Source organism: Trachurus trachurus (assembly GCF_905171665.1).
Source record: "Trachurus trachurus genome assembly, chromosome: 15".
NCBI lineage: Eukaryota > Metazoa > Chordata > Actinopteri > Carangiformes > Carangidae > Trachurus > Trachurus trachurus.
The window spans coordinates 11,961,687-11,988,961 of record NC_139906.1 but is presented as its reverse complement, the minus strand read 5'-3'; the positions used below and the strand labels follow the sequence as shown (position 1 = coordinate 11,988,961).

The following is a 27,275-nucleotide window of genomic DNA, read 5'->3' as shown; positions in this document are numbered from 1 at the left end:
ATAAATATCTGGCACACAAACCCCATGATTGCCAATCAAAATATTTCAATTTAGTCCATTAAAAAAAAACATTCTTAAGATTTTCTGAGGATAAAATTGAACCATTGTGCAGCCTTGATGGACAGACAAAATCCAAATGTCTGTTTTTACCTCCAGGGACTGCAGATAGCCATCCTGTGGGTCACAGAGCAGGGAGGAGATGCGATGATTGTTCCTCATACAGCGAACGTTGGTGTCCCTCCACAACGGGAAGATCTGACGGATGACGGTCATCCGCCCCAGAGAGCTGTGAACCAGCTCCATGATGTCTGCATCACTGACCTCCTACAGAAGAAGACCACAGGATGAGTTTAGTTGAACAAGTTTTTGTCTTTATTGCGAAGGTGTAAAATGGGTTTTTTTGTGCCACGAGGCATCATGACACAAACCATTAATTAGCGGGTAATGAAAAGCTGTTTTCTGAGTGGAAATGTGGATAACAAACAAACCTCGGAGGGCTTTGCACTGCGTGTACCTGCTCCTTCAGCAATTAATATATCAGATGACATATTGAGGAGCTACTAGAGCAATCAGCTCCAAGAAGTGGGGGTAATTCCAACAAGTACAATGGGGAAAACTGATAGACGCAAAGGCTGAAAAAGAGACTTGGAAGCTTAACTTGCTTTTCTGAATCTTCTTTTCCTGTTGCTGTTTGTTGATCAGGGGCCCAGTGCACATTAACCGTGATCATACAAAGCTTATTTCCCAGCACTGCTTCATCTAATGACTTGAATCAACTGAGTCTCGATTTTCTAGGCCAAAAACAAAAATCACATTTTTATTTTTGGATGGTAGGATTTTAAGAATTTATGTTATTCACAATCAATAAATCAACAAACATTTCAAGTGTATCCTTCATGATAATAGTGCAGGTGACCCTTGGCCCTCTTGAGTCGGGGGGCTGCATGTGTGGGGGGTCAGTGTAGAGCAGCCCTGCGAAGGGTAGGATCAATATTCATGAGACAGTGAGCTGCAGCCTGCTGGTCTCCAGGGCAGGACGATGGTCAATGCCGAGGCAGACAGAGAGTCTCCTGGGAAACACTGGGTTCATATACTATCTGACAATAAAGCTGCGAGGTTACTGTCGGGTCAGAACTTAAGCAGCTCTGGGTTGATATAATCCTTCACCACACACGCCTGAATCCGTGCTCTCTATCTGTTTTCCTAATCAGACATTCTGATCTTTCCCTTTTGCATCGACCTCTCTGTGTTACTGCTGGTGTCTGTCCTCCCTCGCTGTTAATATCTCCTGGCGTCTGTCTTTGCATGGCGCCTTTCTCCATTCATCCAAATGTGGATTTAAATCCCTTATCTTGCTATCAGTCTGACGTAGACTTTCTTTATGTGGTTAAATTATGTCAGCTTACAGTCAACCTTGCTATGTTCCCAATACATTTTCCTTTCCACCTCTAATGCCATGCATCACATATATATTTGAATTTTCAGAGTAAAATCACTTTATGGTGAACAATTTGAACTGAAAAGCCAGATTCTTTCTTCAAAGACTCAGTGTTGCCACTTCTTTTGTCTACGCACAGCGTGAGTAAAATGCTCCTCAGGTGATTCTAACTTGTCTAGTTTTATCCAGGGACTCTTTTTTCGGACTCTTCACAGTTAGTCGGGTGGAAAGTATGAATATTTATGAGTTGCCGTGACACATTAATCAGATGAATTATGCTGCATGGTTCACTGAGCCGAACCCTCACGTCCAAGCTAATAACTTCCAGTGCCACCCAGTCCAAGTGTTCTGTCACCATCATGGGTGACGTTTGTGTCATAACCTGACCCAGCGATGCCACTGACCAACGGCACATGGTTGATGAAACGCGTGCCTTCCAAGTTCTGTCTCCGGAGAAGGCACACACCATTAAGTCACAATTTGGACACCACTATGATGTATTTCACTTGGAAAATAGGCATACAAACGTTATTAGTATGTGCCATTAGTGCATAAAGAGAATAAAGGAGAGATACATCAAGGCCTGTGATTACAGTGATTTTAAAAAAGCAGCAGCATTACAAAAGAGACGTGATTAATCTAAATACTGAGTTGTATGCAGTGTAAGATTACACCATTATAAACTACTGTTAGTTTCCACAGTTCTTTCACAGTTAGCACACCTCCTTCGTGGTAGCCCACTCAAATTTCTGAAAAAGTGAATACAGCATAGTCATGTTTCAATGACAGCCGATGACCAAAATACATTAATCAAATCAAGCTGAGCTGACAGATAGGCTAAATTATCCTCTTTGTGCTGTTCAGTCAATGTTATTAATCTTTTGCGAGAAATAAATAAAAAAATGTACCCGTAATCATGACAGCAATTTAATTAGAAGTAAGGTTTTTGAAGCTGCAGGCAACTAAATTGAGAAGTAATGCGAGTCAGGCAAGGAAGAAGAGAGCACTGTGCGTATGACATTAATTTGAGTTGTTCTAGCCTACGAACATGTTGTATACAGGTCCTTTTTTTTATGCGCTTTCAGTGCATTGTTAGGAAAAGATTTTAATTAGTCAGGCAGAAAATAACCTTCAGATCATTTTATTACTTTATTAATCTAGTTATCCAGAGACAGAAGCAAATAACTGGTGCCCTGCTGCCCTTTTATGGGAGAAGGGGGGGGATCAAGCTTCAAATAACACAGGGTGCAAGCTCCTGCTGATTCTCGAGACTATGTGAAATTATCCGAGGTGTTCTTTTCAGTAGCAGTGGCAACTCTAATATTCAATTGAGACTTCCCTCTCCAACATCAAACAATAGACATAATAACTCTCTGAGAAATTATGCAAAACTGAAGGGTTTTGCAGTTAAATCGCTGCAATGTTCTGCAGGCAGTTCTGTTGTGCTGAAAATTGATCATTAAGTGCCGCAGCCAGAATCTACATCATGTTGAGGACAGAGAGTGATGACATAATTCCCTGTTTTTCATTGTGCAGATAAATATTATATCATACTCATATTAAGAACCATATCATACAGTCAGAGCCACTGCTGCTGTATTATCTATTAAAAACATACAGTGCAGGCATTACCCTTTTGATGGTCATTGTTCTATTAAAGCACATTTAATACATACATTAACATTGTCTTAGATTTTAGGTATGAAAAACTGCAGTAATAAAACAACACAATGCAAGAGTTAAATCACACTCATTTTATACATTTTATGAGGCAGTAGAGGGAAAATCAGCTCTTCCTTTTTTTTTCTTCTTTTTTTTTTTTTTTTTTTACAGTTGCCTCTTAAGGACTAATTAGTGATTGTTTAATCCTCAGACTGGTGTGCCATTGTAATAAGGAGTGAACCGGGGTATTATTTGGTTTTATTTTACACCATTATATTTATTTAATGATGCTTGGACTGAGTGCCAGTAAAGAATGATTCATGAGCTTATGACAGTTGAAGTGACACTACTGTGTTTTACTTCCCTTCTGGGGATCAATGTATTTTTTATTTTTTTGGTATGAAATATGCATCAGTGTCAGTGGCAAAGAAATATCTTTTTTTATTTTTTTTATTCTATTTTATTGAAACAGGCAGAAAATACGAGTGGGTCACATACCCATGGGTGTGACCATGTAATTTTTTGAAGAGCAGCTGTGGAAGCTGGCGAGGGATGAATATTTCAATTCCTGTCCTTTTACAACGATGTGAGGAAACGCCAACAACTACAGTACTGTACAGTAGCATGTCATCAATTAAGTCAATCATATCTATGTATATTTTTCATGCACATAATAACCCCACATCTTAAAATGCAGCAAAAAAACCAAACTCTGGCTGCTCACAGTTCATGAAGAGCTAGAGCTTTAAATAAAACTGAAACAAAGCAAGGGCCTTTTTTGCAACAACATGTGGTCTAAGCAGCCGGAAATGCAATGTAATTTCATGCCAAATTGCACCACACCACATGATCTGAATTAACATCACCTCAGCTGAGCCATTCCAACCACCGTGGTGCACGTGGGTTTGTGATGAGGCAGAAATTCATCAATCCAACAGAAAATACAGAGTTCAAGCTTAAGGATAGCAGCAGTATAATTGTGTTATCACTTAAGATAAGACTGGCTAAAAACTGTAGTACAGCACACCTGAGTAAGCCATCCCATAACATCCCTATACAACAGTCTAATGAGACCAATTTAAAGCTCAGCAGCTAACACAGGTACTCATATGATGCATACATTGGTTGTTTGTGAGGGTTTTTTTTTTTTTTTTTTGCTAAGACGGAAGTTACATTTCAGCCTTGCGGTGCAGTGAGTTTAATCTTTTTAATGAAACATGCTGTGTATAATTTGAATTGTCCACTTAACAACCTCAGTGACTTTAAATGACTGTGACTGTAACTGCTGTAACATTTAGATAAGGTGGTTGTTGAAGAGAATCGCCTGTCTGGACTGCCTTAGATTTATGACCACGACGATGGAAGTCTCCTGTGGTCACCATTTGTGGGGTTAGTACATCATTTTTTGACATCTGAATTGGGTTTCTGGATGGATACTCATAATGGTTAATGGTACAAAGGAAAGGCCTATAAAATCAAATTCAATGTTTTGATAAATGCAATGTTATATACCACTCTGAATAAGCAATAAGATAATTGAAAAATGTCTTTATCTCGTAAGTGGCCGCTTCTGCAATCCACTTTCCCGTACTACAGGGCGCTGCGGTGGAGATTGCGTCTGTAGAATAGGGTCTCCATCTCAGTTGCTTGTTGGGCACTTACCCAAGACATCAGTCATATCATGACTGTCCTCCTCAACTCTGTCTGTCACAGAAGGCACAGCTGCCTAATCCATCAAACATTCTGAGGTGTCACCGTCCCGTCTTCAAAGGGGGGAAAAAAAACAACAACAAATCCTCTCTGGACGTGCAATCCATCTCAGTCCACTAGACAGTGTCAGATGCAGACAACCTTCTGTGTGCTGGCAGCTGCAGCATCCTGGTTTAGTGGGTGGTTTAGGGAGAAGCATGCCCGCCTGTCATCCCTGCGCCCTTCTGCTCACTTCAAGCCTTGCTGTACTTCTTACACTCTAATTTCAAAGCTTTTTCTGTTTTCTTAAAGATTATTTTGGCCATTTATGTGTTGAGTAAGTTTCACACCCTTAGGGCTCATGAACTGTGTGCCACTCAAACCCACTCGTTTGGTTTTCAAATGCATTAGTGTCAGTCTCAAACTAATGTAGAGAGTCTCGGAGCAGAACACAAGGCAAACACATCTGAGATGTGTTGCATTCTAGGCAAACCCCAAATATTCCCCAGCTTAAAGACTTCGGCTTTGTTCTGTTCTCACAGCCGGAAACTTGTTGTGAAGATATTTGCAGCTCTGTGCAGAACACCAAACCTGGACTGGTGTTTACACTTACAGATAGATCAAAGCTTCTTGGAAAAAGCAGAGATGGGCAGTTGCTGCCATGCATTGACTGTGGTTTAACCTCAACAACTACATAGATGGGAATGGAGTATTTCCTAAAATGAGGTTAAATCAGCAGACCAGTCCCATATCACTGCTTGACAAAGATAATCAGAGAAGGAAGAATTGAGCTAGAACTTCCCTTCAGTGAAGAGAAATTATGTTGGGGAAAAAGTTTTGAGTGTTTCACTTTCAAGGGCACTCCACTGATTTTACGCAGTTTTATATTGTTATCTGTGACTGTGGAAGGAGTATTGTTAAATTTCAGCCTCGGTTTGGATTTATAAAATTTTGTTATGCTGTAAACCTGCATTGTGAATTAGGGTTTGTTATGTTTGAAAAATATGGGCATACACCAGTCAGGTAGGGTCTAATGAAAACTGCTATTGAGTTGTAAATTTTGTGTGACTACAGGTCAGGATACTTCAGTCTGTCCTGCTGCAAAAGGTTTTGCTCTGAAGAAGACTTAGGTCGAAACATCAGCAGCCACACCCAATAAACAGCTTAAAATTGACCGTGTGCTCCAACGTCGTCTCCTTGCTTGAGAATAATGTTTATGACAGCACTGAATAAAAAGAGTTTTCAAGACACAGCATCTGTTCCACTATTTCTCGTCTACCTATGAGTCCGTTACACCTTATTGTTTTTCGACTTGTGATCATACTCGCTCATCATCACCATCCATCTCACTCTGCTCTCACTGTGCTCTTATCACATCTCTAGCTTGACAACTACATTCATCGAGCCACATGTTGCTGCTGGTGGCTGATTACCATAACCACTTGTTGTGAGACTTGAATGAAAAGTGAGACCAGGCTTCCACTGTGAAGGGTGTGAAGGGGCTGGCAGGTACCTGTGGAGCTGACGGGGGTGGGATGACAGTGGCGAGCCTCAAGATCACATGAGTAAATGAATGTCACAGTTAAGTCATGACGAGGCAGATAAAATGGACGAACTGCCTGGAGGAATTCCACAAATCTACAAATCTAAATTCAACACTTTATTTATTTCAGACACAGTAATAATTCTCAAGGTTTATTGGCAAAATCTGACTATACTACCCATGAATATAATTGTATGAGTAAATAATCGCTATAAAATGAAATTTGTTTGGTTTTCGTAGCCTTATAATTGTTCTTTTATAAATACATATAGCAAGGGTCTTGCTTTAGAGAGTGTTGCCATCATGCGCCGCCATGTTTGTATGGCAGCCTGAATGGAAAGTCCAGCCAGCCAGAAGCACGATTTGCGAGTTTCGCGTTCATAAATAAATTAACGAAGAAGAAGGCAGAAGGAAAGAAGAAGGAGGTATGGTAGATCTTCACCTCATCGCTCCTGAAATACTCCCAGTCGCGGTAAACAAGTTTTTTTGTCCTGGGAGGCCACCGTCACTCTGCCGATGGGAGGGGCGCGAGCGAGCGCTGCAATCTACAATCTAAATGCTGGATGTCAACGGTTTCCCCCCCCCCCCCATTTTACACACTGGACCTTTAATCATTGTGTTTGTCTGTCCGTGCACGTGTTTGAATTAATTACCAACAACCCTGTGCAGGCGCTCAGTGCCATCAGCCATGTTAGGAGCATCTTAGAAATCAAATCACAGTCTAATGGAAACAAAGTAGCTTTGCACCTTCCTCCAGTTTCCCTTTAGAGCAAGAATTGTGGATAAATCATTTGCTGTTAGATTTAATTTTCATGGGGTCTCTTGTTGTGCTCTGAGAAAAATAGGATCTAAGAAGACGAGTGGACGAGTTACGTGCCCTGAAGTTTCATGCTTGTTTCTTCTGTACATGAGAAGTAACAGAGAGACCAATATCTGGTCAGCATGAGTACTATTACATTTTCCTGTTAGCCTTTTCAGCATGCCTCTGTGTTATTCTCATTTCAAGGTGATTGTTAGCTTCATGGGCAGTTTATCTTGGGTGATGAAATGAAAGGCTGAGGCAGAAGGAGAGAGAGGGGAAATAAGGATAAACAGAAATTACTGTGAGAGGGAGAAAATCTCTCCAGTCTTTACAAAGACAGAGAGAGGGGGAGGAAAATTAAAATTAGAAACTGACAGAGGGACAGAGGAAGGAGAATGGGGATATATTTCATAGTTCACAGATACAAACAGCCATACTTTTTCCTTTAAATGCACAACACTGAGCCACATCACATCCACCATTACTGGAGTGCCATAGGGACGCACATGGCATTTGTTCTCAGAGTCTGATGCAATTAAAGCTAATGTCTTGGTGAAGGTCTTAGTTTGTATGTGAGCACTGCTTCAAATTAAGAACTACAGTCTGTGTCTTCTCATGCTATCTCCACAAATTCCTTTTTTTTTTTTTTTTTGGAGACATATCGATGAGATAATGTGACTTCAGCTTCCAAACACAGCGAAAGTTTATAAGAACCCAAGGTCTCATTAGCTGTGCTAAATCAATACTTCAGTCATGTGTGTGCTGAATTGAACAGTGAACATGAATTCAAAAAACACAAGGCCGTCATTTTTTATAAAAACTCATTATGGTCTAAAATGAGGTACTTTAGGCTGCCAGATAGCAGCAGGTTTCCAACACATTGAGCCTCATTAACTTTTGTAAATCAATATTTAAGCCACTGAAATAAACTGAAATGTTGCACAGTGAATTCCTAACTACAGTACAAATGGCAGCTATTAAATGTTTGTTGGTTAAAGTCTAATAGGTATTGTGGTCGATGTGTGTTGTCTTCCTCTGTGTTTGACTCCCCCCTGAGTTTTACAATAGCTTCATATTTCGATGAAACATAAACAAACATGACTATTGGAGAAACGCACACACATTAATCATGCATTGTGAACAGTGGCTCAATATCTGTCATGTTTTGGATGTCGGGCACAGGCTCAGATGTTCCTATAAATGTGGAGGTGATATTTCATTAAAATACATCGACATTGATGTATGTGTGTGTGTGTTAGAGAGAGAGCTTGTATTAGGAATGGCAACGCTAATATTGGATGGATATCAGCTGGGAGCAACCTTTTATCTAGTGTATTTCATCAGCTGCTTTTAGTGTTGGGCCAATCCTATGACTCCCCCTTATCTCCTAATCACTTTGAATCAATGGTAATGCAGCGCTGACGTACTAAAGCTAAAGACACAGTCTGCTGTTTTCTATTCACAAAGTGCACCTGGATTTTGTGCTGTTACAGCCACTTTAGAAGTTCATTTAGGTCAATGTCAAACACATAGAGCATTTGTACACAGGGGGGGAAAGACACACTAACATCAACAGTTAAAGGCACAGCAATTATACAATATCAAATAAAGCACCAGGCCCCTCAGGAGCCAAGGTAAAATAAAAACAAATGATGTGCTGTTAATCTAATTGGATATGAAAGTGTACAGACTGACAGCCTTATACGTTTCCATGTGTCTGTGCGTGCCTTGGCAGCATATGAGACCGTGTGTTGACAGAGGCAAACTGACAATGAAGTCTAAATTCACTCAGGTGCAAAGAGCTTAAATGTGTTTGTGTTTGGCCTCACCTCATTGGCATAGACCCAGTGACTGTCCTTGGATGCCAGGTTGGTTTCCACAGCCTGAAGTGACAAACACAAAGAGAAAGAGAGAAAGAAAAGAGACAATTTAGATCGTTTTAAGAACCTTGTGTGTAATTCACTCTGATCTTACAACAGTACGTGCCAGTCCTCAGGTAACTCTGCAGCTTCATTTGTATGGTACTCTGGATCACAGAGGGGGTGATCTGATCACTGGGGAAAACATAGAGGAATGCAAAACCACTCTGCCTGGAGCACACTAGACCAACCAGTCTTAATAAATAATGCAATATTTAGCACATCTGCTGCATGCATGGTGCAAGGTTTTTGGATATGAGAATGAAGCCTGGAGTACAGATGTACATATTACCCCCCCACCGGTTCACTAGGAATTCATTAGCCATACTTTGACTATTAAAACTGACCAGCTATCAGTAAAGTTTCCTTATCTAAATCAAATGAGTTTACCAAGTATCAGTATTTATTTTGGAACTACACTTTTTATTTTATTTTAATTTTTTTGGAGGACCAGCTCTGAGAGTGCACAGCTTTGCAAAGCATGACTGTGTCTATATTTTTACAACATGGTCACATTTTAAGAGGTAGAAATTGGCTACTTTGTGAACATCTATCTTCTTATCCTGCTGCTCTGCTGTCACAGTAATGCTCTCCATGTCTGAAGTCTTTATCAGGAAAATGCATAAACCAGGTTACCAAAAAAAAAAAAAAAAAAGTGCCCAGAAGAAAATACATTTTCTGTACATCGATTAGAGAACCCAGGTTCTTTGATGTGGAAGAAACTGGGTTACGGCAGAAAGTATGTAGTGTAGCTAAATTCACTAAATGACCTAAAGCTTCTCAGCAGAGGTGAAAATAACCGCCCTTGAAATAACTGTAAACCGTCCATTTAATTATTGAGTTCCTCCACCTGTCAGACAACTGCACACATTTGACATCTGTCATGCTTTGAGTCTCTGTTGCAAATTGCTGTCATTAGTGTTTAAATGAATCCCTCTCACAGACACTGATGAAGACTGATACACAACATACAACAACAGCATAGAAGTGATGGAAGCTCGCCTCATTTTTACTTAACGACACCACACTCATCAATAACAGCCTGTGCAGAGCAAAGTACCAAAAACGAATCGATAGTCTAACCTTGGAAGAGTCATGATTTGATTTTAATGCTCCTCTCATTTACAGATTGTTCACATCAAACTGCAAGAGGACCATGCCAGTGCAAGACCAATGTTCACCCCCGTGGTCGCGTTGCCATGTAGGGTTGTGCCGATGGACGAATGTGGGCTGAGTGATCACCCAGACTGTAGTGTAGCTCATGCCTTTGCAAATGTCAAGATGATATTTGACTTCTTTTCCTATTAATGTAGTAACTTATTATTATTTGTAGTAAAAAATGAATAGTACTATTAATTTGCCGTGCCACAGATCCACATATACTGTAATTGCACACACACATAGAGCTGTCATCTCTCATCCATGAGACAAAGAGGGAGCAACCCGAATGTCATATCTCATCGACATAAAATTAAAGAGCCTTCAAGCACTGCCCTGTAATTCAAATGTATAGAGCAATCTTCTCAATGGATGCTGTGAAACAGACACTATTTTACATGTTACAGATTTACAGTATGTAATACATATCACATAGGGACTAATACTCATCAGATTAATGTAATGAATGCTGCTAAAATGTACAGTATGGTGTTGTATTTATTTTAAGATTCAGAAGCAACATTTGATGATGAATAGATTCCATCAAGGAGTTGTATCTTTTGACATTATCAGTACTATCGTTATTCTCATAATTTATTTAATATAGGTTTTTATCATTTATCATTGCAATTTAGCTTTAGGGGGAAAAAAAGAAAAGCTTTTACGACAGTGTTGCACAGCCTTCAGGCACAACATTACACTGGAGATACAGTATATATACATATATATAATATACATACACGTGTGTGTGTGTGTGTGTGTGTGTGTGTGTGTGTGTGTGTGTGTGTGTGTGTGTGTGTGTGTGTGTGTGTGTGTGTGTGTCTGCAAGTGTGTGTACTTATTTACAGATGCGGAACAAAGCAAGATTTACAATGGAGGCTCTGGTGCCAAAAGTAGGGCTGTAGGGACCACTTGAGGCAAAATCTGAGCAAAAAGACAGAATAGAAGCAGATAGAGGAAAGTAAAGGTTAATCTGAGTATGACCCATGTGAGTTTGTTTTTTTAGAAAAAGATAAGCAGCATTATTATTTTCTCTCTGTTGTACCATTTCAGTTTATTCCCGGCTCTTAATGCACTGTGTAAAATATACACATGGATAATTTCATTAGCACTTGAACCATTCCTAAATAAAGACAACATGCCTATTTGCTTTGACAAGATAAATAACCAGACACTCTTTCATCAGTAAGATGTGGCATGTGAAGCTGTGACCTCACAGGCACAACAATTCACTGTAAACCTGTGTTAAATGCAAATGATCACTAGGGGGTTTCTGTAATCTGTATGGAAAGATATCAGCAAACATCCTTTCATGTATGAATAATCCAATAATCCAAATTATGATAACATCTCTCTGGTCCTAAATAAAATCGGACAGTGAGAACCATTGTCTGCCTTGAAGATCAATCTCAGCGTTTAAGAGAGAGGACAGCTCCTTGAACTGCATGAATTGTTCCAGACAAAAATCTGTCATCAAAAACAAACGCAAACACAGTAGTCTGGGTTAGTTAATGTGAACCAGATGGGATGCAATGTTTTGTTGAGGCCCTGGGCACAACAGAAACCACCACTTGAGAGGTTCAGCACCAGTTCACAGCACAACTGAATGCTGACAACTGCAGACACTCTAGAGAGTCTTGTTAAGCTAAATGCTGTTTGTGAGCTGCTGTATGAATGTGACTAACACGTAATTGCTGACATACTTATGAGTCTGCTATGGCAGACTGAGAGCTCTGCTGAATTCATAGGTGATTGGTTTGAGGTCACTTCTTATTTTCTCCAGCGGCAAGATACTTTGAATTTCCTGGAATTTCAATTTTATTTTCTGTGTGTGTGTATGTGTATTAAACTGAGACAGAGACTTAACATTCACAGCTTGTTTTGTTTTCACCTCCATTTACAAGTGACCCACAGGTCAGACAGTTCTCCATTCAATTGAAAATAGAAAAATTCATTGAAAAGAGGCTGAGTGCTGAGAGCTCACAAATCACTAACCCCACTGTGCTTGCTGTGCTTTAGGAAGTTGCTCTTTAGGATTCAAAACTTGCCACTCTTAAGTGCAAAAGCCCCCTGTGTCCCAGTACAATTCCTATATTATTTTACCTAATCAGCCCTTTCCTGATCGCACATAGTCCTTTTTCAGTCGACCTAAGCGAGGGTTTTACGCTTTGCTTGAAATTTATCACACCAAAGCCCAAAAATCCATTTGAGACCTTAAATGTTATCGGCATTCAGGCAGAGTAATTTTGCCTTTGTGTGTTTTCTTTCTTTCCATTCATTACAAGAGATGATGTAACAGTGAAACTCTGGAGAGAAATGTGGATTTTGGAGAGGGAGGCAAGAGTCTGGAGTGACATCTGAGGAACATTCTATACCATTGATACAGCCACAGCCTGACGACGGTAAGATCTTTAATCAGGGAGGCAAAGTACCCCAGGCATGTTCTTATACAGTAGAAATGCCACAAAGGCAGCCAGGAGAACGCCAACTCCAATTTAAAACCGTGACAGCAGAAAAGGGATTGAGAGGAATTGTGGTTAGAAGGATGGGAAAATAGGTGGGGGGAGGTTTGGGCAAGACTCAGACGCCTGAGGATGGATATCCTGAATGTGAGCAGATGAGAGAGCTCGGTGTAATAAACTCATTCAATACAATTATCTGTTATAGTACACAATCATCTTGATACTAGAAAGCAAATGCACATAGGTACACCTAGCTACAACTGATGCAATCTATTACAACAATCTTACATTATTGGTTCATTTTTTGTGATTTTGAGAGGTGCTGATCCAATTTCATAGTGGCTGCAGTTTGTAATGTTGTTTAACTGTACTGTGATATAATGAATGGTTTACCTTTGGGAGTAATTAGGATGTGATAAGGCCTAGAAACTTCTCTATGTGTCAAATATTGGAGTCTTGATGCAGAGTAGTCTTGACTCTATACTGGAATAAATTATCTTTTTGTGCAACAGACATAAATCGGGCATAAAATCATAATTGGTATTGATTGTTCAGCATGAAGCACAGGAAGACAGCATGGAAACTTGCTAACTAAACAAGTTTCTTTCACCTACGGTATCTTATATAAGTAGGCTGCAGGTTTACAGATGGAGCCACAGCACAGTAACAGTTTGCTGTTCTCATCAAAGCAAAAAATAATGAAAACATTTCTGATGGTTTAATTAATTGTGCTTTGATAAGAAACTAATCAGGGGCTCTAATTCCATCAAATGTGCTATCTAATACATTAACCTGCAGCTCTTCTTATTAAGAAGCCATTGTAAAAATTACTTTAAGAGATTGATTAATCAGTAAGAATAACAGTAAAGACAAGCTGTACTTGCTAATTAAAATTATTGTTTGCGATAATTGGTTGTTTGGGCCCAATACATTTAGTATCTTTGCATCCCAACACCACCTGCAGTGTTTCTCTTTTTTAATTTAGCTGGGCTTTAAGCACATAGTCTGGCACAAAAAAGAAGAAAACAGAAAGAGAAAATGATGAATGCCTTGCTTATGGTAGACATTGTTTGTGTAATGATCACAGTTTAGATAATGATTTAAATTCAGTGTGCTTTCAAAACAAGTATCTGTATTATCGCCATGTGGAAAGAATAAGCATATCTCCTCCCAGCTGGAAAAAAAAACACATTTATTTGTTCTGTCTGAGTGATAGCTACTTATCGTTTGATTTCCTTAAAATCAACAATATGCAAGATTTGCTCCTGAAAAATGTTTCGTTGGTTTGTTTCTATCAGTCTTAATCACTATATCTATATGATTGTGCCTGTATTCATTTGTCCGCTTGTGTGGGTATAATAGCAGATATTTCCAATCACAGAGCTACCAGAAGAATTCAATAACACTGCCAGATTAAAATAAATGTCAGACTATAGTCTACAACTGCTTGCAATCTTTACATTACGCTTGCAGTGTGTAAAATGTACAGACAACTCGGTCATTACCCACTAATTCTAACTGGACCCATCTCATCCAGGTTCCTAAGGCCACGTGCTGCTTTATTTAAAACGACATGTGCAACAACAGCATTATTGGAAACACAGAAGAACGACAATGACCCTGGAATTGAGGTTAACAACACTCATGAGCACTGGAGAACTGAAAATGCAAGGTGTTTTACCAATGTCTGTGTGGCCGAAAAACAATTTCATGGTGTATGTCTCATTCAGATTATGAAATATCAATTGAGGGAAACAATTGATGTATTTAAGTCACACAATCTTAAATGGTTTTAAGTTAAAAAAACAAAAAAACAACAACAACAACAAAAAAACACCCTTGTGGCTGTGTAATTACAGTGTAATTTCATTTGTTAGTTCAGATTGTGGATTGTGTGGATACAGAACTTCTGTTAGGGAGGGATACACATCTATAACTTTTATCCATTCATCCATATGTATCTCAGATGCATATTTATGAACTGATTCTTATAATGGTCTCTGAAATTCTCTGAGAATCCAGCCACGGCTTTATTTTCATTTTCTTTACTTTTCTTTTCTTGTTTTTTTAAATTACACCTCGCTCTCTCCTTATTCTCTGCTCCCTCTCTTACTCTTGTTCAGTGTGTGTGTTCAGTGACAAGAGATTCATGCCTATTTGAGCCAATGCACCATAGTTTTAAGGTCATGTCTGGGTGCATAGCAACCAGAGTATCCTGTTGGATTGAAGTCGGTGCCTTTCACAGGGTCTCAGTGTTTGGATCTAATTTGAAGATGGTGGACAATGAAAAGGTTTTGGTTGCCGTCACACCTTCTGTGTTCCTTTTTGGTGTAAAAAAAATCTTTCAGAAAAAAGCCAGAAAGGAGTAATGAGGCCTGTCATAAAAGATTCACAATAGTCCCTCTGAACCCAGATTTGCCACGGTTGCTGTGGAAACGCACCTTAAGACCACTTAATCTGCTCCATCAGTGCAGCATGGAATACAAAGGTACCCTTGCTATACCGCCACACTGGCACAGGCATACAGAACGGGCATACCTTTACACCATACATTGAAATCTGGAGTCTCATCACCACAGTTTCACCATTAACTAATGCTCAATGCTAAAAAAGAAACAGCAGCTGAAAAAAACCTGAGAGAAACGTCAGTTTGGATACTGATCTGCAGTCCTTAGTGATAATCCAACACCTGAACAAATCTTCTCTGACCTTCCACGGTTAGTATTCAAGACCAGGTGGCCCTCCCAAAAAGATGGCAGACGTGTGATGAATTAAAAGCAAATCAGGACTCCCATCTGCCCCTGCACTAAGGCTGCTAGCTGCTCTCTGCATGTAGTTAGCGTCCCACAGGCCTGATATAGCTATGAGTGGAATAGCTGATGTTGCCAACAGGGGAATAAACAGTTGGCACATTAACCTCGCTGAATGAACTAAAATTAGAAGAACCTTAAAATTATATCAGCAATCTTACACCCCAATACACCGACAATAGTAGCATCAATAACACCTGCTCCATTACCAACTTTGAGCTAAATAGATGGCAAAGACAACTTTGAGAATAAAAGATAAACATCTGTAATGCGCTGTGGAGTTTTTTTTCCCCCTTCAAAGATCAACAAAAAGTCTAAGTAACAGGTGCCACTACATTTTCTGGATGGTTGGAAGCTCAAAGTATGTAGTGGACTCTTGAACTGCCCTCTGCATCCGTCTTTCCCCTGTGGACTTGCATGTGTTGTGAGCCGTAATGTTGTGAGGGGGATTTCTGACAGTCACTAACAGGATTAAGCCCAGGTATGACATTTTATGAATAACACAGAAGGCTAAAGAACCTCCTGAGTCAAACATCCAGTGAAGCCGTGAGAAACTTCACGGCGAGCGTTTTGAAGTAGTTGTTGCTCATGCACAGGGTGGTGGACTCAGCCACAGCTTGGATTCAACCCACTAAACCACAGACATTTTGAGAGGGCCTTAGGAGGAGGCTGGATTATGTTTTTTTTTTCCTGATGCCATTAATAATTTCCTATCTGCAACCAATTCCATGAAATATTCATGTTAGTCAAAGTGTCATCTTTGCCTACATTCCATTAGCCCACTTATGATTACTATTATTTCTCAAATAGTTTTGACCTCTTGTATATAATGTCATCAAAATAATTCCCACAGCAATCAAAATACAAGCCTGAAACACAACAGAAGCATCAAATCTTAATTTTACTTGCTGTCCTCTCATCACAGAAAAATCACAAAATAAATCTGTGTGCCTTAAAGCCCCTGTACGGAGCTTTTAACTGGATACACAAAAGTCTCTGGTTTCTGCTGATGTGTCACTGTTACCTACAACAGCAAATGAGCCCATCAGTGTGAAGATACGCTATTTCTAAGTAGTCTAATTCTATACCTCTGGAAGGCATGGTCGGGTCGGACCACTGACGAAACGATACGAATAGATACATTACGCTGCAAAAAAAAAAAAAAAAAGCAAGTCCTGTCTTCTTTCCGACGTTTCCAAAATAAATCTACACACGTCGGATTTGTGCCAAACTTCCAAAGCAGACACTGATTGATTGATTTAGAGATGTAGCCTCTGTTGTATACAAGACACAATCACTGGCTGGCATGTTTAAATGTTTAAGTTGATAATCAGACATGTATCACCTAGACAGAAATCATTACAGTCTAAAAAGAAAGCACTTCAGTGAGCGAAATTCAAACTTACAGTGGTTAGCATTTTAACAAGACACCAAAACACACTTCTTGAACAGTATATCTTTGAGGAAGATGAATTTGCATTTCAGCAGTGTGCCCTTGGGGAAGCACTGAGCTTCAACTGAAACCTGCACCTGGGGGAAATTTATGTTGTGGATCTTTGATGATATTTGCAATTGAGTTTTTATTGCATAGCTGATGGATGTTATAACTCAGGATAATTACTGGAGAAGAAACTGATTACCTCACCAAAAGTTATTTTCTTCATCTGTGACTACAGTTACAACACAAGGACATGCAGATATATGGCCAATTCACTGTACAAAGTAACACACCATAGGACAGACGCCCATTTTACATTTACATAAAACCAACTCAAATGTTGTTTTATATTTTAACTTGGCGTCCAAGCAGAGAACAATATAACACAGAACATTAATGACCTGGAAAATGAACAGTATCTCTATATACGCCGCATGTAGATAGCTTTTTTTGACAACAGGCAAACATGAGTATGATCTATCCAAACCTCGCTGATCCCTGACTGGCTGGCTGGCTGGCTGGCTGACTGACTGAGTGATGTACTTCTGTCACTGTTTAGTGGTGTGCTCAGTCGCAGCCTACTGAGCCGCTCTGCTTTCCCACAGTGGGAACTGCAGTGAAGCAGAGGAGTGTGTCCCATAGACATAGTCTCACCTCCATTACAGCAAATCAACTACTATGTATCATTACTATCATTACTAAAGGACACGAAGACATAAAGACTTGCTGAGATTTACATAAGTTAAGGTAAAACTATTGTGCTATAATGAAAAAATAAGAATCTATATTGGAGGGAGCAGCCTGATACATCACCAAGTCCAAGTCCTACTGTAGCATGTACTTTGGGCTTAGCCTTCGCCCCGCTGGCCTCTGACCAGTGGCCATTTGCTGCATGTCATCTCTCTCTCACTATGACTGTAATAAAATAAATAAAAGCCTGAAAAAATAACTAAAGATGGTCTGACTCTGCTCGATGTTTCTCAGAGTGAGGACAGGTGAAATCTCAGCACACACTTTCTCCTTTGTTAATGTGTTTGGTGTGTTTTTTTCTGGCATCGGGAATGACCTGGCAGACCTGGAAGGTGCAACATCCACTACAGTCAGTCAACTTCAAATGTGTAATTTGTAGGAACTTCACCAAGGGAAGACAATATATAAGCAAAAGAATGATATTTAAATACAAATGAATAATGCATGCTGCCATTACCTAACATTAGTCAAATCATTTCAGGTGAGTGAAGTACAATAATTGTTTTCCATAAAAGCACTTTGCACCATTCAGAGGCTATTTAGAATAATGAATCACATAACTTTCTCTTTACACTGAACTCCACACCTGAAAAACACTACTTAAGAGAGAAGTACCGTAAGTTTTTATTTGGAAACATGTAAATAATTAAGCTGTCCCTTTAGTCAGTGTTGCATTCAGGGCACGATATGTAGTCTCACACGAAAAAGCAGCACAGACAGCAATCTCTGCTCTTCCATTCGAATTCCTACAACAGCTCCATGTGCTGGGTCTTTGGGGTGACACTTTTATCTGTTTTGTTCCACATAAAAGCTGACTAGCTTCGACGCTTGCTCCGTTTTGTGGAGCAAGAAATAAACCGCTTTGATTACATGCAAGACAGCTGCGCAGGGGTCCTTGTGGACAATTACAGTATAATTATATAGTTCTCTTTTTAAAGACCACCATAACCCCAACAATGGAGTGTGCTAACATGACATCAATGGCTGCCAAAGCCTCAGTCCTCTCATGTGCTGTGGACTTATTTCTCTCACTCGCCTACGAGGTATGAAACACCCAGACACATTCACAGACAACGAAAGACACACTGTTGTAATCTCTGCTCAAGGGTCCACAATCACACTCTGATACTGTTGAAACTGCCTCAAAGTCACTACTCACAGAAAGAGGAGAGGAAAGTGAAAACAAAGGTAAAGTGAGAAACCTGAAAGAAGAGGATTCTGTAGCACATCCTCCAAATCTTGTATCCAAATCGTTTTGTTTTTTTTTGTCTGTTTTTTTACTGCAGTTGATATATACATTTTGAACACATACAAGTAAAAGTAAACGCATGGACTGCTCTCTATGCAGTCTCCTATACTGTCTCAAGCCACAGTTACCTTCATCAGTTCAAGTCATTACAGTTCTCTCACCTTCTAATGTACTGCAGCGGTTCAGTTCATAAAACCATGCAGATACAGCCCAAGAACTCCAGTCAATGTTTACATAAAATATGTGGCTGTGTGTTGGTATGAGATGTGCTGGTTTAAATAATTCTAAAACCCTGGGATTTGAGAAAAACACAACATCCAGAAAACACCCAGAAACACCTTGTTGATGCAGGCGAGGCTATGGTAACTCAGATAACTCAGATAACCACTATTACAACAGTGGTGAGCAAAAGAAAGCACAACACGTCGAACCTTGAAGGCAGATGGGCTACAGCAACATTCGACCACGTCAGGTTCCACTCCTGGCAGCCAAGAACAGAAATCTGAAGCTGCAGTGGGCACTGGAAAAACACAGGCCGGCCAGTTTCTGCTGAAGCATGCAGATGGTATGGTCAGAATCTGGCACCAACAGCGTGAGTGCATGGACCCAACCTGCCTTGTGTCAACAGTGCAGGCTGCTGCTGCTGGTGTAATGGTGAAGGGAAATGCTTTCTTGGCACACTTTAGCCCCTTGATACCAATCAATCACGGTGACACAGCCTGTCTGAGTATTGCTGCTGACCATGTGCATCACTTTATGGTCACAGATCCCCAACGTCTAATGGCCACTTCCAGCAGGATAATACCCCGCCATGTCACAAAGTAAAAGTCTCAAACTGGTTTCAGTGAACTTCAGTGGCCTCCCCACTCACCAGATCTGGATCAAGAAGAACACATTGAAAGAGAACTGGAGACTTTTAAAGCATGAATGTGCAGCTGACAAAGCACCAGGAGAGTCGCATTGCATAAGCAAGGCAATTACAATGGAGCTTAATGGCTGGTGGTCTGAGACTGCATGTTCTGTACATAAGAGGCAACCAACTCCTGAAAAAAAGACCATTCAAGCTCTAACCAACTCAATATAACTAAAGGAAAAAAGATCCTAGACATTGAATAAAAGATACATTGAAACATTTTTGGCTTGTGACAGTCTTTCTTTAAGTATACACGCTCTAATCTTCAGGGGAGTGAACACGGATATTTTGAAGTGAAAAGCCTGGGAACACATGCAGAGGGTAAAAAGAAAAGATACTGGTAGAGGAAGGGAGACTGCAACAAATGACTGAAGGTACATCAGGTACTTCGTGTTAATGTTGGCCTCTCCTAAAACCCACAAGGTAGAGCTGTTTTTCTAATTACTGCAATGTACCCCATGCATCTGTTTACATTCAGTTTTTCTCTTCCCAGAAATGGAGAACTTCTCTGTGCTGCTGAGTGCTAGGTCGGCGTGAACAGACAGACTCTGTGCACCACACACTGCCTGATTGGACACATGTAAGCAAGATAAGTGCTGTAGATAGGAAAATAAGACAGAAAGAAGATGGGTGGGTGCAAGAGAGGTAACTGTGGGAGGTTAGCTGGGCCAAAGACGAACATGAATCCCATCCTAATTATTTCCACACAGGTTGAGACATATTCTCAGAACACCATGGAAAAGAAAAGGTGCTATGGAGAGTGGGAGTGTGAAAGTTTAAGTTTTGACATAATGCTAATTCCAAACAGCAGTGACAGACAGGAAGGCTGCAGAGAGAAGGAGAGGAGGAGGTGGCGGCCATGGCACTTTGCCAACCACTGCAACGGTGAGAGATATTGTTATAAGATGCATTCGTTTTGTGAAATTTTAATTGGTACTGCATATACAGTACAACAGTGGGCTGAGGAGAGCATGAATACTGGCATGTATGGTACTTGATGAGGTACACAGGTACCTTTATAACCTGTATAGGCATTAATTCCCAGTAAACAACACTCTGGGGCAATTAAAGAAATGTATGAAAAGCAACCGCACACACAATAAAATAGGGAAAGTGCACTGTAAATAAAGCATTTGTGCATCCTTTTTTTGTTCCCTCAAGACCCCTGTGGTTACATGAAAGATACAAAGAGAGTTTTTCTCTGAGCAGTGGTTTATGTTGCTTGGAAGGAATCTAATTTGCCAGCATGCTCTGCTAGTGGCCTCAAGTAATAGTTGCGCTTGCTTTATAGCTGGCACAAGCTTTTCAATACACCTGAGAAGCACTTTAATTTAATCTGTCTCATCAAGATCAATAAATGTGTCTGAACTGTGACTCTTTGGGACATACTGCCCGTTAATAGGCCACAATGATTTTTCTACAACCTCATATACGCAGTTTGGTATACTGCTATACTGGAAATCAACCCTAATCAAGCCAGAGAGCCACAGCACTGCCCAAATGTGCACAACAAAAACCTCCCCCATACATTAACAGAAGCCTAAAAGGATATAATATGGAAATAATTTTTTCATTAACGCAACCCATACAGTATAGAGTGAAGTGCACGTAGAGTGCTATGAGAAAAAGACAGATATGGGAAGGTGGGAGGAGAGGGGTTCCCAAAGCTGAGGAGAGGGCGGAGTTGTAGGAGAGGATAGAGGGTGCATGATCAAAGCCTATATTTTGAAATCACTTACTTCTCCATTAGTTTGATTAATGGGGCCAGTCTCACAATCAGACAGAGCAAGGGGCTTGAAAAATGATGCAATTACTGCTTTTTGAATAGAGGGCTGCAAAGGCCTGTTTGAAAGAAGGATCTGGAGGAGATTGTACAGGGCATCCTGGACAGCAGTCTACCTCCTCTTCATCCATCTATCCCCCCCTGCCACACACCCTGAAGCCTCACAGCACTGCTATAACCCTTACTCTCCAAAGGCGTCTCTCATCAGGCTTAGAGGCATGCTTCACTGGCCCTCTCTAAGCTAGAGGAGCATATTATAAATTGTGATTAATACGTATCTGCAATGTTTGTGTCGCATTCTGGTTTAATGCTCCACTCCATTCCCTTAATGTAGACTTTCTTCATTTAGGTTTTTGACAACTTGTATTTAAGCCATCGAGTAATATGAAAAAAAAAGAAAAGAAAAACATTATGTAAACCTCTTGAGTGATCAGCCATAATAAAAAAATGTCTCAAGTGCCTCTTACAAAGATGTTTAATGAAACACCATGACAGTTATCTCTGCTGCTTTGAAACCAAGTCCACTTTAACTGGGTGTTAATAATTACAGATAATGCATACAACAAAGGAAATAGCAATATTCTCTTTTCACACCACAGAGTGGCCAGATCTGTGTTACAGAGGAACAACAGAAGACAGGTTCCATTGCCTTAATGTAAGGTGAGTGTTAAAGCCAGTGCCAGATAGAAATGTGTAATTTCAGACGGATGATTTCAAAATACCAAACGTCACCTGGAGAAATGCCTTAAAGATTCACAAAAGGATCGCTCACCTGGACATCAACCTTCACAATGGATATCAATGGGACAATAACACCCCGACTGTCAGAGTCAGTTCTAGCTGCTTTATGAGCCACTCCGTATGGAAGGCAGCTTACAGGACTCTCAGCAACAAATTGGTCAGTTTAGAATCCCAGTTTACCACTGAGCTCCATCACTGAAGTGCCAAGAGAATGTCAGGAGGAGATAACGAATAAAAAGGTGTAAAAGGAAAGAAAAAAACACACACACAAAGAAAGAGGATCACGTAGTGAAGGATTCATACTCGTCAAAGTCTATACAATCCATTTCACTGGAGTTTTCAGCCGAATGCAGCAGGTACATGACAACTTCTCTGGAAAATGGAAAGGGCAGAAAAACTATTCTCCAGTTTTTAAATGCCACCTGAAGTGTGCAGTTGTGAGCAATAACTACCTTTAGCCACTCTCCGTTGTAACTATGATTATATTTTGTGCTTCATGGGTGTGTCCTCATTATGACTATAATGAGTTTTCCAGCAAGTGTGTGTGTGTGTGTCTATATGGATCAGTACAAAAATGTGCTTTTATTTCATTAAGATTTGTGAAATATAAGGTGAAAAATTAAGTGACAGCGCTTAAGTAAAAGCTGTAGGAAGAAAAGTAAATAACACTTTAACGGGCAGATGAATCAAACCAAAACCAAAACAAATCAGAGTCACAGTTTATGCAATTAATTTCTAACATGATCCAAATTTTAATTTGACAGCGTTCTAAATATTTCAAGTCTAAAATATGCTCAAATTAAGGATGTGATGATCACGGGTAAGTGTTGGCTCAGTGAATCAAACAACATTCTTGGCAGAGAGTGACAATGAGGTTCAAAAACCGTCCCTCTGTGCTCAATTATACATTAGCATTTACAGTGATTCTCACATGAGTGCTCTTTGCATTTGGGTTTTCACACCAAAATCAGTTAAGCATCTCACTCAACGCTTTTCCAATGCATAGCAAATCTGCTACTGCAATTGTACAGTACGAGCACTCGCAGCCCTATAAAACTCCCACACGCTTGTGGGATAAAGCAGCTTTCAGCATCGAGGTGCTGATAACCTGTTGCACAAGTAATAGCTTCACTGAATGATAGGGACAGAATCCATAATACCTATGATTATGGATATGTGAGAATCTATATTCCTTTGTGAGATGTTGGAATTTAATAATAAATGAAATGATGTGTAACTGTAAGCTGCTCACTATGAATGTTGTCTCCAAATAAGGACAGTTTGTGAATGTCTTCATAACCAACAAACCCGGGGCAAACAAGTCAGAAGCAGCTGGAATATCAAGCTGCCAAAGTAATTTCCTGAAGACATAACTGACTGATACCTGAGCAGGATGCTGAAGAACACCCATATAATTCATGCTGCAGGTGTATTTTTTTTGAGGGGGAAATCTCCCTTTTATAAACTGCAAATTGTTGTGGACACTGAGAACAGGTTACAGTCCCTGTATATCTCCACCTACAGTGGTTAGACATAAATTAGATGCAGCGTATGGCCACATCTCTCAAATGTGGGTGTTAACACAGACCTGTGAGTGAGACATCAAAGGAACGGATGAATATGCATATGCACATGTTGAGCACTGACTCACACGTAGCCTAGTTCTGCAAGAGCAAAATGAGGAAAGGGTAAAGTAAGCAAGTAAAACAGGTAAGAAAGGGGAAAAGGGACACCTGAGCTGCCATTCAGGTATTTATATTCTTTCCACTCGGGCTGTACTTTAATTGAACACTCTCTCCAGAGCTTTTGGACTGTGATAGGCTGTGTGCTGGGTACCAATGCAGTACTTGTTTTCCAAGTGGTTGGCTTTGCAATTACCCTTATAACTCTTACTGTATTTGGAGTCTGCCACTTGGGAGCTGGGCAATAATCCTGAGCCCACAGCAACAATTTCACAGAGACAGAACTTTCCTACAATATTGTAGGGTTTTGGTATAATTGCATCTCATATTATGCTGCAGGGAGATAAATGTACAGAGTGATAAAGCTATTAACGTATACATACAAAGTAACTGTGTTTTGCCTATTCCATTTCAACAGGAATATGAACTACATGAGTGTTCTGTAAGAAGAAGAAAAAAACCTTAAAAAAAATAGCTGAGATGCCTCTGCACCACAAAAAATAATTATTGGACATAGAGTGCGCTTAATACTTTCTAACCAGCTGACCTTTGTGCTTCCTGTTGGCAGACTTACTGAAAAAAAGAAGAAAAAAAAACCCACAACAGGCTATGAGGGAGCAACACTGCCATTCTGCCTCTAACACTTACATAGAGCTGTAGAGGTCACCAAATAAATGAGATAGACTTCACTGGGTGCCTTTATGAGATTAACTGTTTTCCCTCCTGAAGAAATAAGAATTGCCCATGAGGTTTACTGTTTCAATAATGCTAAGCATGACTCATAATCACAAGCATCAATCAAAGTTTATTACCCTCTGTCAGGAAAAGAATGTGTTTTGGGTGCTGCCACTGAAATACATAAAACTGAGAAGAGGTTTCTCCTCCTACTGGCCTACACCTGACTGGATTAAACATTTCCTCTTATTACTGCACAGAGACATCAAGGGCAAGTTTAGAGCGATCACAGAGGCAAAGGACCAGCCGTCAACTGAGGGGCTCTGGCGCTAACTGTGTTGTTTTCATCACCTTCCACATCATCATCATCATCATCATCATGATAATCCCCTGTACCACCGCCATCATCGTCAGTAACACAAGGCTCATGTTGTTTACCCTTTGAAGGCCCTTCCTCACATTAAAAAAAAAAAAAATCCCCTGACATTGATTAATGTGAATGGATAAGCCATCACCTCACATAACACCATAGTTTTAATTCTCCAGCATTACTTATGAAAAGGCAAATTATTTATGAAAAGCTCTTTAACTTCAGCAGATGAATCATACTTGTGCAAGTAATAACAATCCATCAAGTAAAGAGCTTGCCAACTGCCCCGGTTTCAATTTTAATATCACAGTTTCGATATACAGGCATTGCTACTGCTTATCCTGCCCTCCCTTGAAATATGTACCTGGGGATGTGGTTTTATTTGGATTTTGTTGTAATGAACTACTTTGTTATAGAAATGCTGTGCTGTTGGAGGTAACCTATTGTATGCATAGGCAAATACTTTCTAAATATTTCAAACTCAACAGCCGCAGAGTGTTGCAGAGTTTCTCACAAGCTCCCTGGAGGTACCCTTAATTGATCATGTAGTGAGAGGGAGCCATCTATTATTTACCTGTCAAACTGAAGCATTTATTAATCACACAAAGCAATTAATATTTTCTCTGCATGCACTACAGTTTCGCCATGCTCCATGGTAATAAAACTTGGCTTATTATGGAGAAAAATCACTTGGAGGTGCTGAATTTAGTCATAGCCAACTTAAATTGGTTTGCTTCAAGCCAGGAATGGGATTGGAAATTATTTGTTGGAGTACACAAAGGCTACAAAATGACACACTATAACACATCTGCTACTAATGTTTTGCTCTATCATTGCTCAAAATTGTGCTAGTTATGGTGTCTATTTACATGTTAGAAAATTACATGGAGGGAAAAAAAGTCATAATAGTGTGACTCTAATGTGTCTGTGTCAGTAACACAACCAGAGAGACAACAGAACAAATAGGGAATATTAAAGAACAAAACAGGTTTGCACAGAGGGCAAGAAATGAACAGAAAGAGAAATGGAGACACAGACAAAAGTATACAGTGCAATAAGAGAAGAGACAGAAGGGGATGAGGTTATGAGGGGAAAAAAGCAAGGGCAGAAAGATAAAGTGCCCGTGTAGAGAGAAACATGAAACCATTAAGATGAGGAAAATACAAAGAGGAAAAGAGGGAATGTCCTGTAACAGGGACAGAAGGGGAAAGGGAGACAAAGAGAGAGAGAAGAGGAGCGAACAGAGGGCAGAAGAGGATGAGATGTCTTACAATGATAGATCGTTTTCTGGCAGGCTCAATTTGTCATGCTGTTATTGGGAGGAAAATGGAATAGAGGAGCAGCAGTGAGGGTCAGAGGGAGAGGACAAGGGTCCAGAGGTGGGAGCGTTAAGCCTGGTGGGAGCAACGCCAGTGGACGGTAAGCGAGATAAACTCCACACCTCTTCACCTCTGGCCTTCAACAAATGATCACTGAGGTTACAGTGTTCTGATGACTCCATCCCACTAACCAGTGTCCCACCCAACACTGGTGGACTACATGCTGTTTTAAACATGAGCACGCCACATCTATGTTTTCAGAGATGGATCAAATGGAGTGCATTGAAAACTCAAGCTGCAGTTCAATTCTGTCCTTATCGTGACCATCGTGTCCTTATCTAAACATGACGAATAAAAAGTTAACAATATTATACATTATGATCAGTTTACTAATAATAGGATGCCTTATTCAGCATTATGAAGTCATATATGGCTTTTGTAGAGCTTTGCAAAGGCTAAGAAAATAACCTTGACGCTGTAACCAAGGTTGGGTTTGGAAATTCAAATTTCAAAGAGGGGGTGTGGAGTTTGAAAGACATGGCCATTTATAAGACAGGAATGGTACAACAAAAGATGCTATTGAATTGAATTATGTAGGGTAGGCGTACAGTATAGGCACGGGATCCTCTTCAGAGCTTGACTGATACTAGGGACTAAAAGTCAGGAACATTATATTTATAATATAATGCAATCCTTAATCCCTAGAGTGCCCCCCTTAAAGAGCTTATTTTATGTTTCAGCACCATAAATTCTCCAAACATATCTCCTAGCTCACAGTTGAGTTTCAGTAATAATCAACGGTTTCATATTTTTTTTGCAGATGAATTTGTAGTTTGATTGATTACACAAAATCTTTTTTTATTTCTTTTTTT

At 40.0% G+C, this 27,275-nt stretch overlaps 1 protein-coding gene across 1 annotated transcript in view; it reads right to left on the bottom strand.

Moving 5' to 3' along the window:
- LOC310998606 (glutamate receptor ionotropic, delta-1-like) overlaps positions 1-27,275 on the bottom strand; it is a gene marked incomplete at both ends in the record, with an annotated part of 223,310 nt that overhangs the window by 35,797 nt on the left and 160,238 nt on the right. Inside the window, 2 exons of the mRNA XM_083988739.1 lie at positions 151-324; positions 8,964-9,017. Of these exons, the coding sequence (XP_083844865.1) occupies positions 151-324; positions 8,964-9,017 (228 nt within the window). The remainder of the gene's footprint in view (positions 1-150; positions 325-8,963; positions 9,018-27,275) is intronic.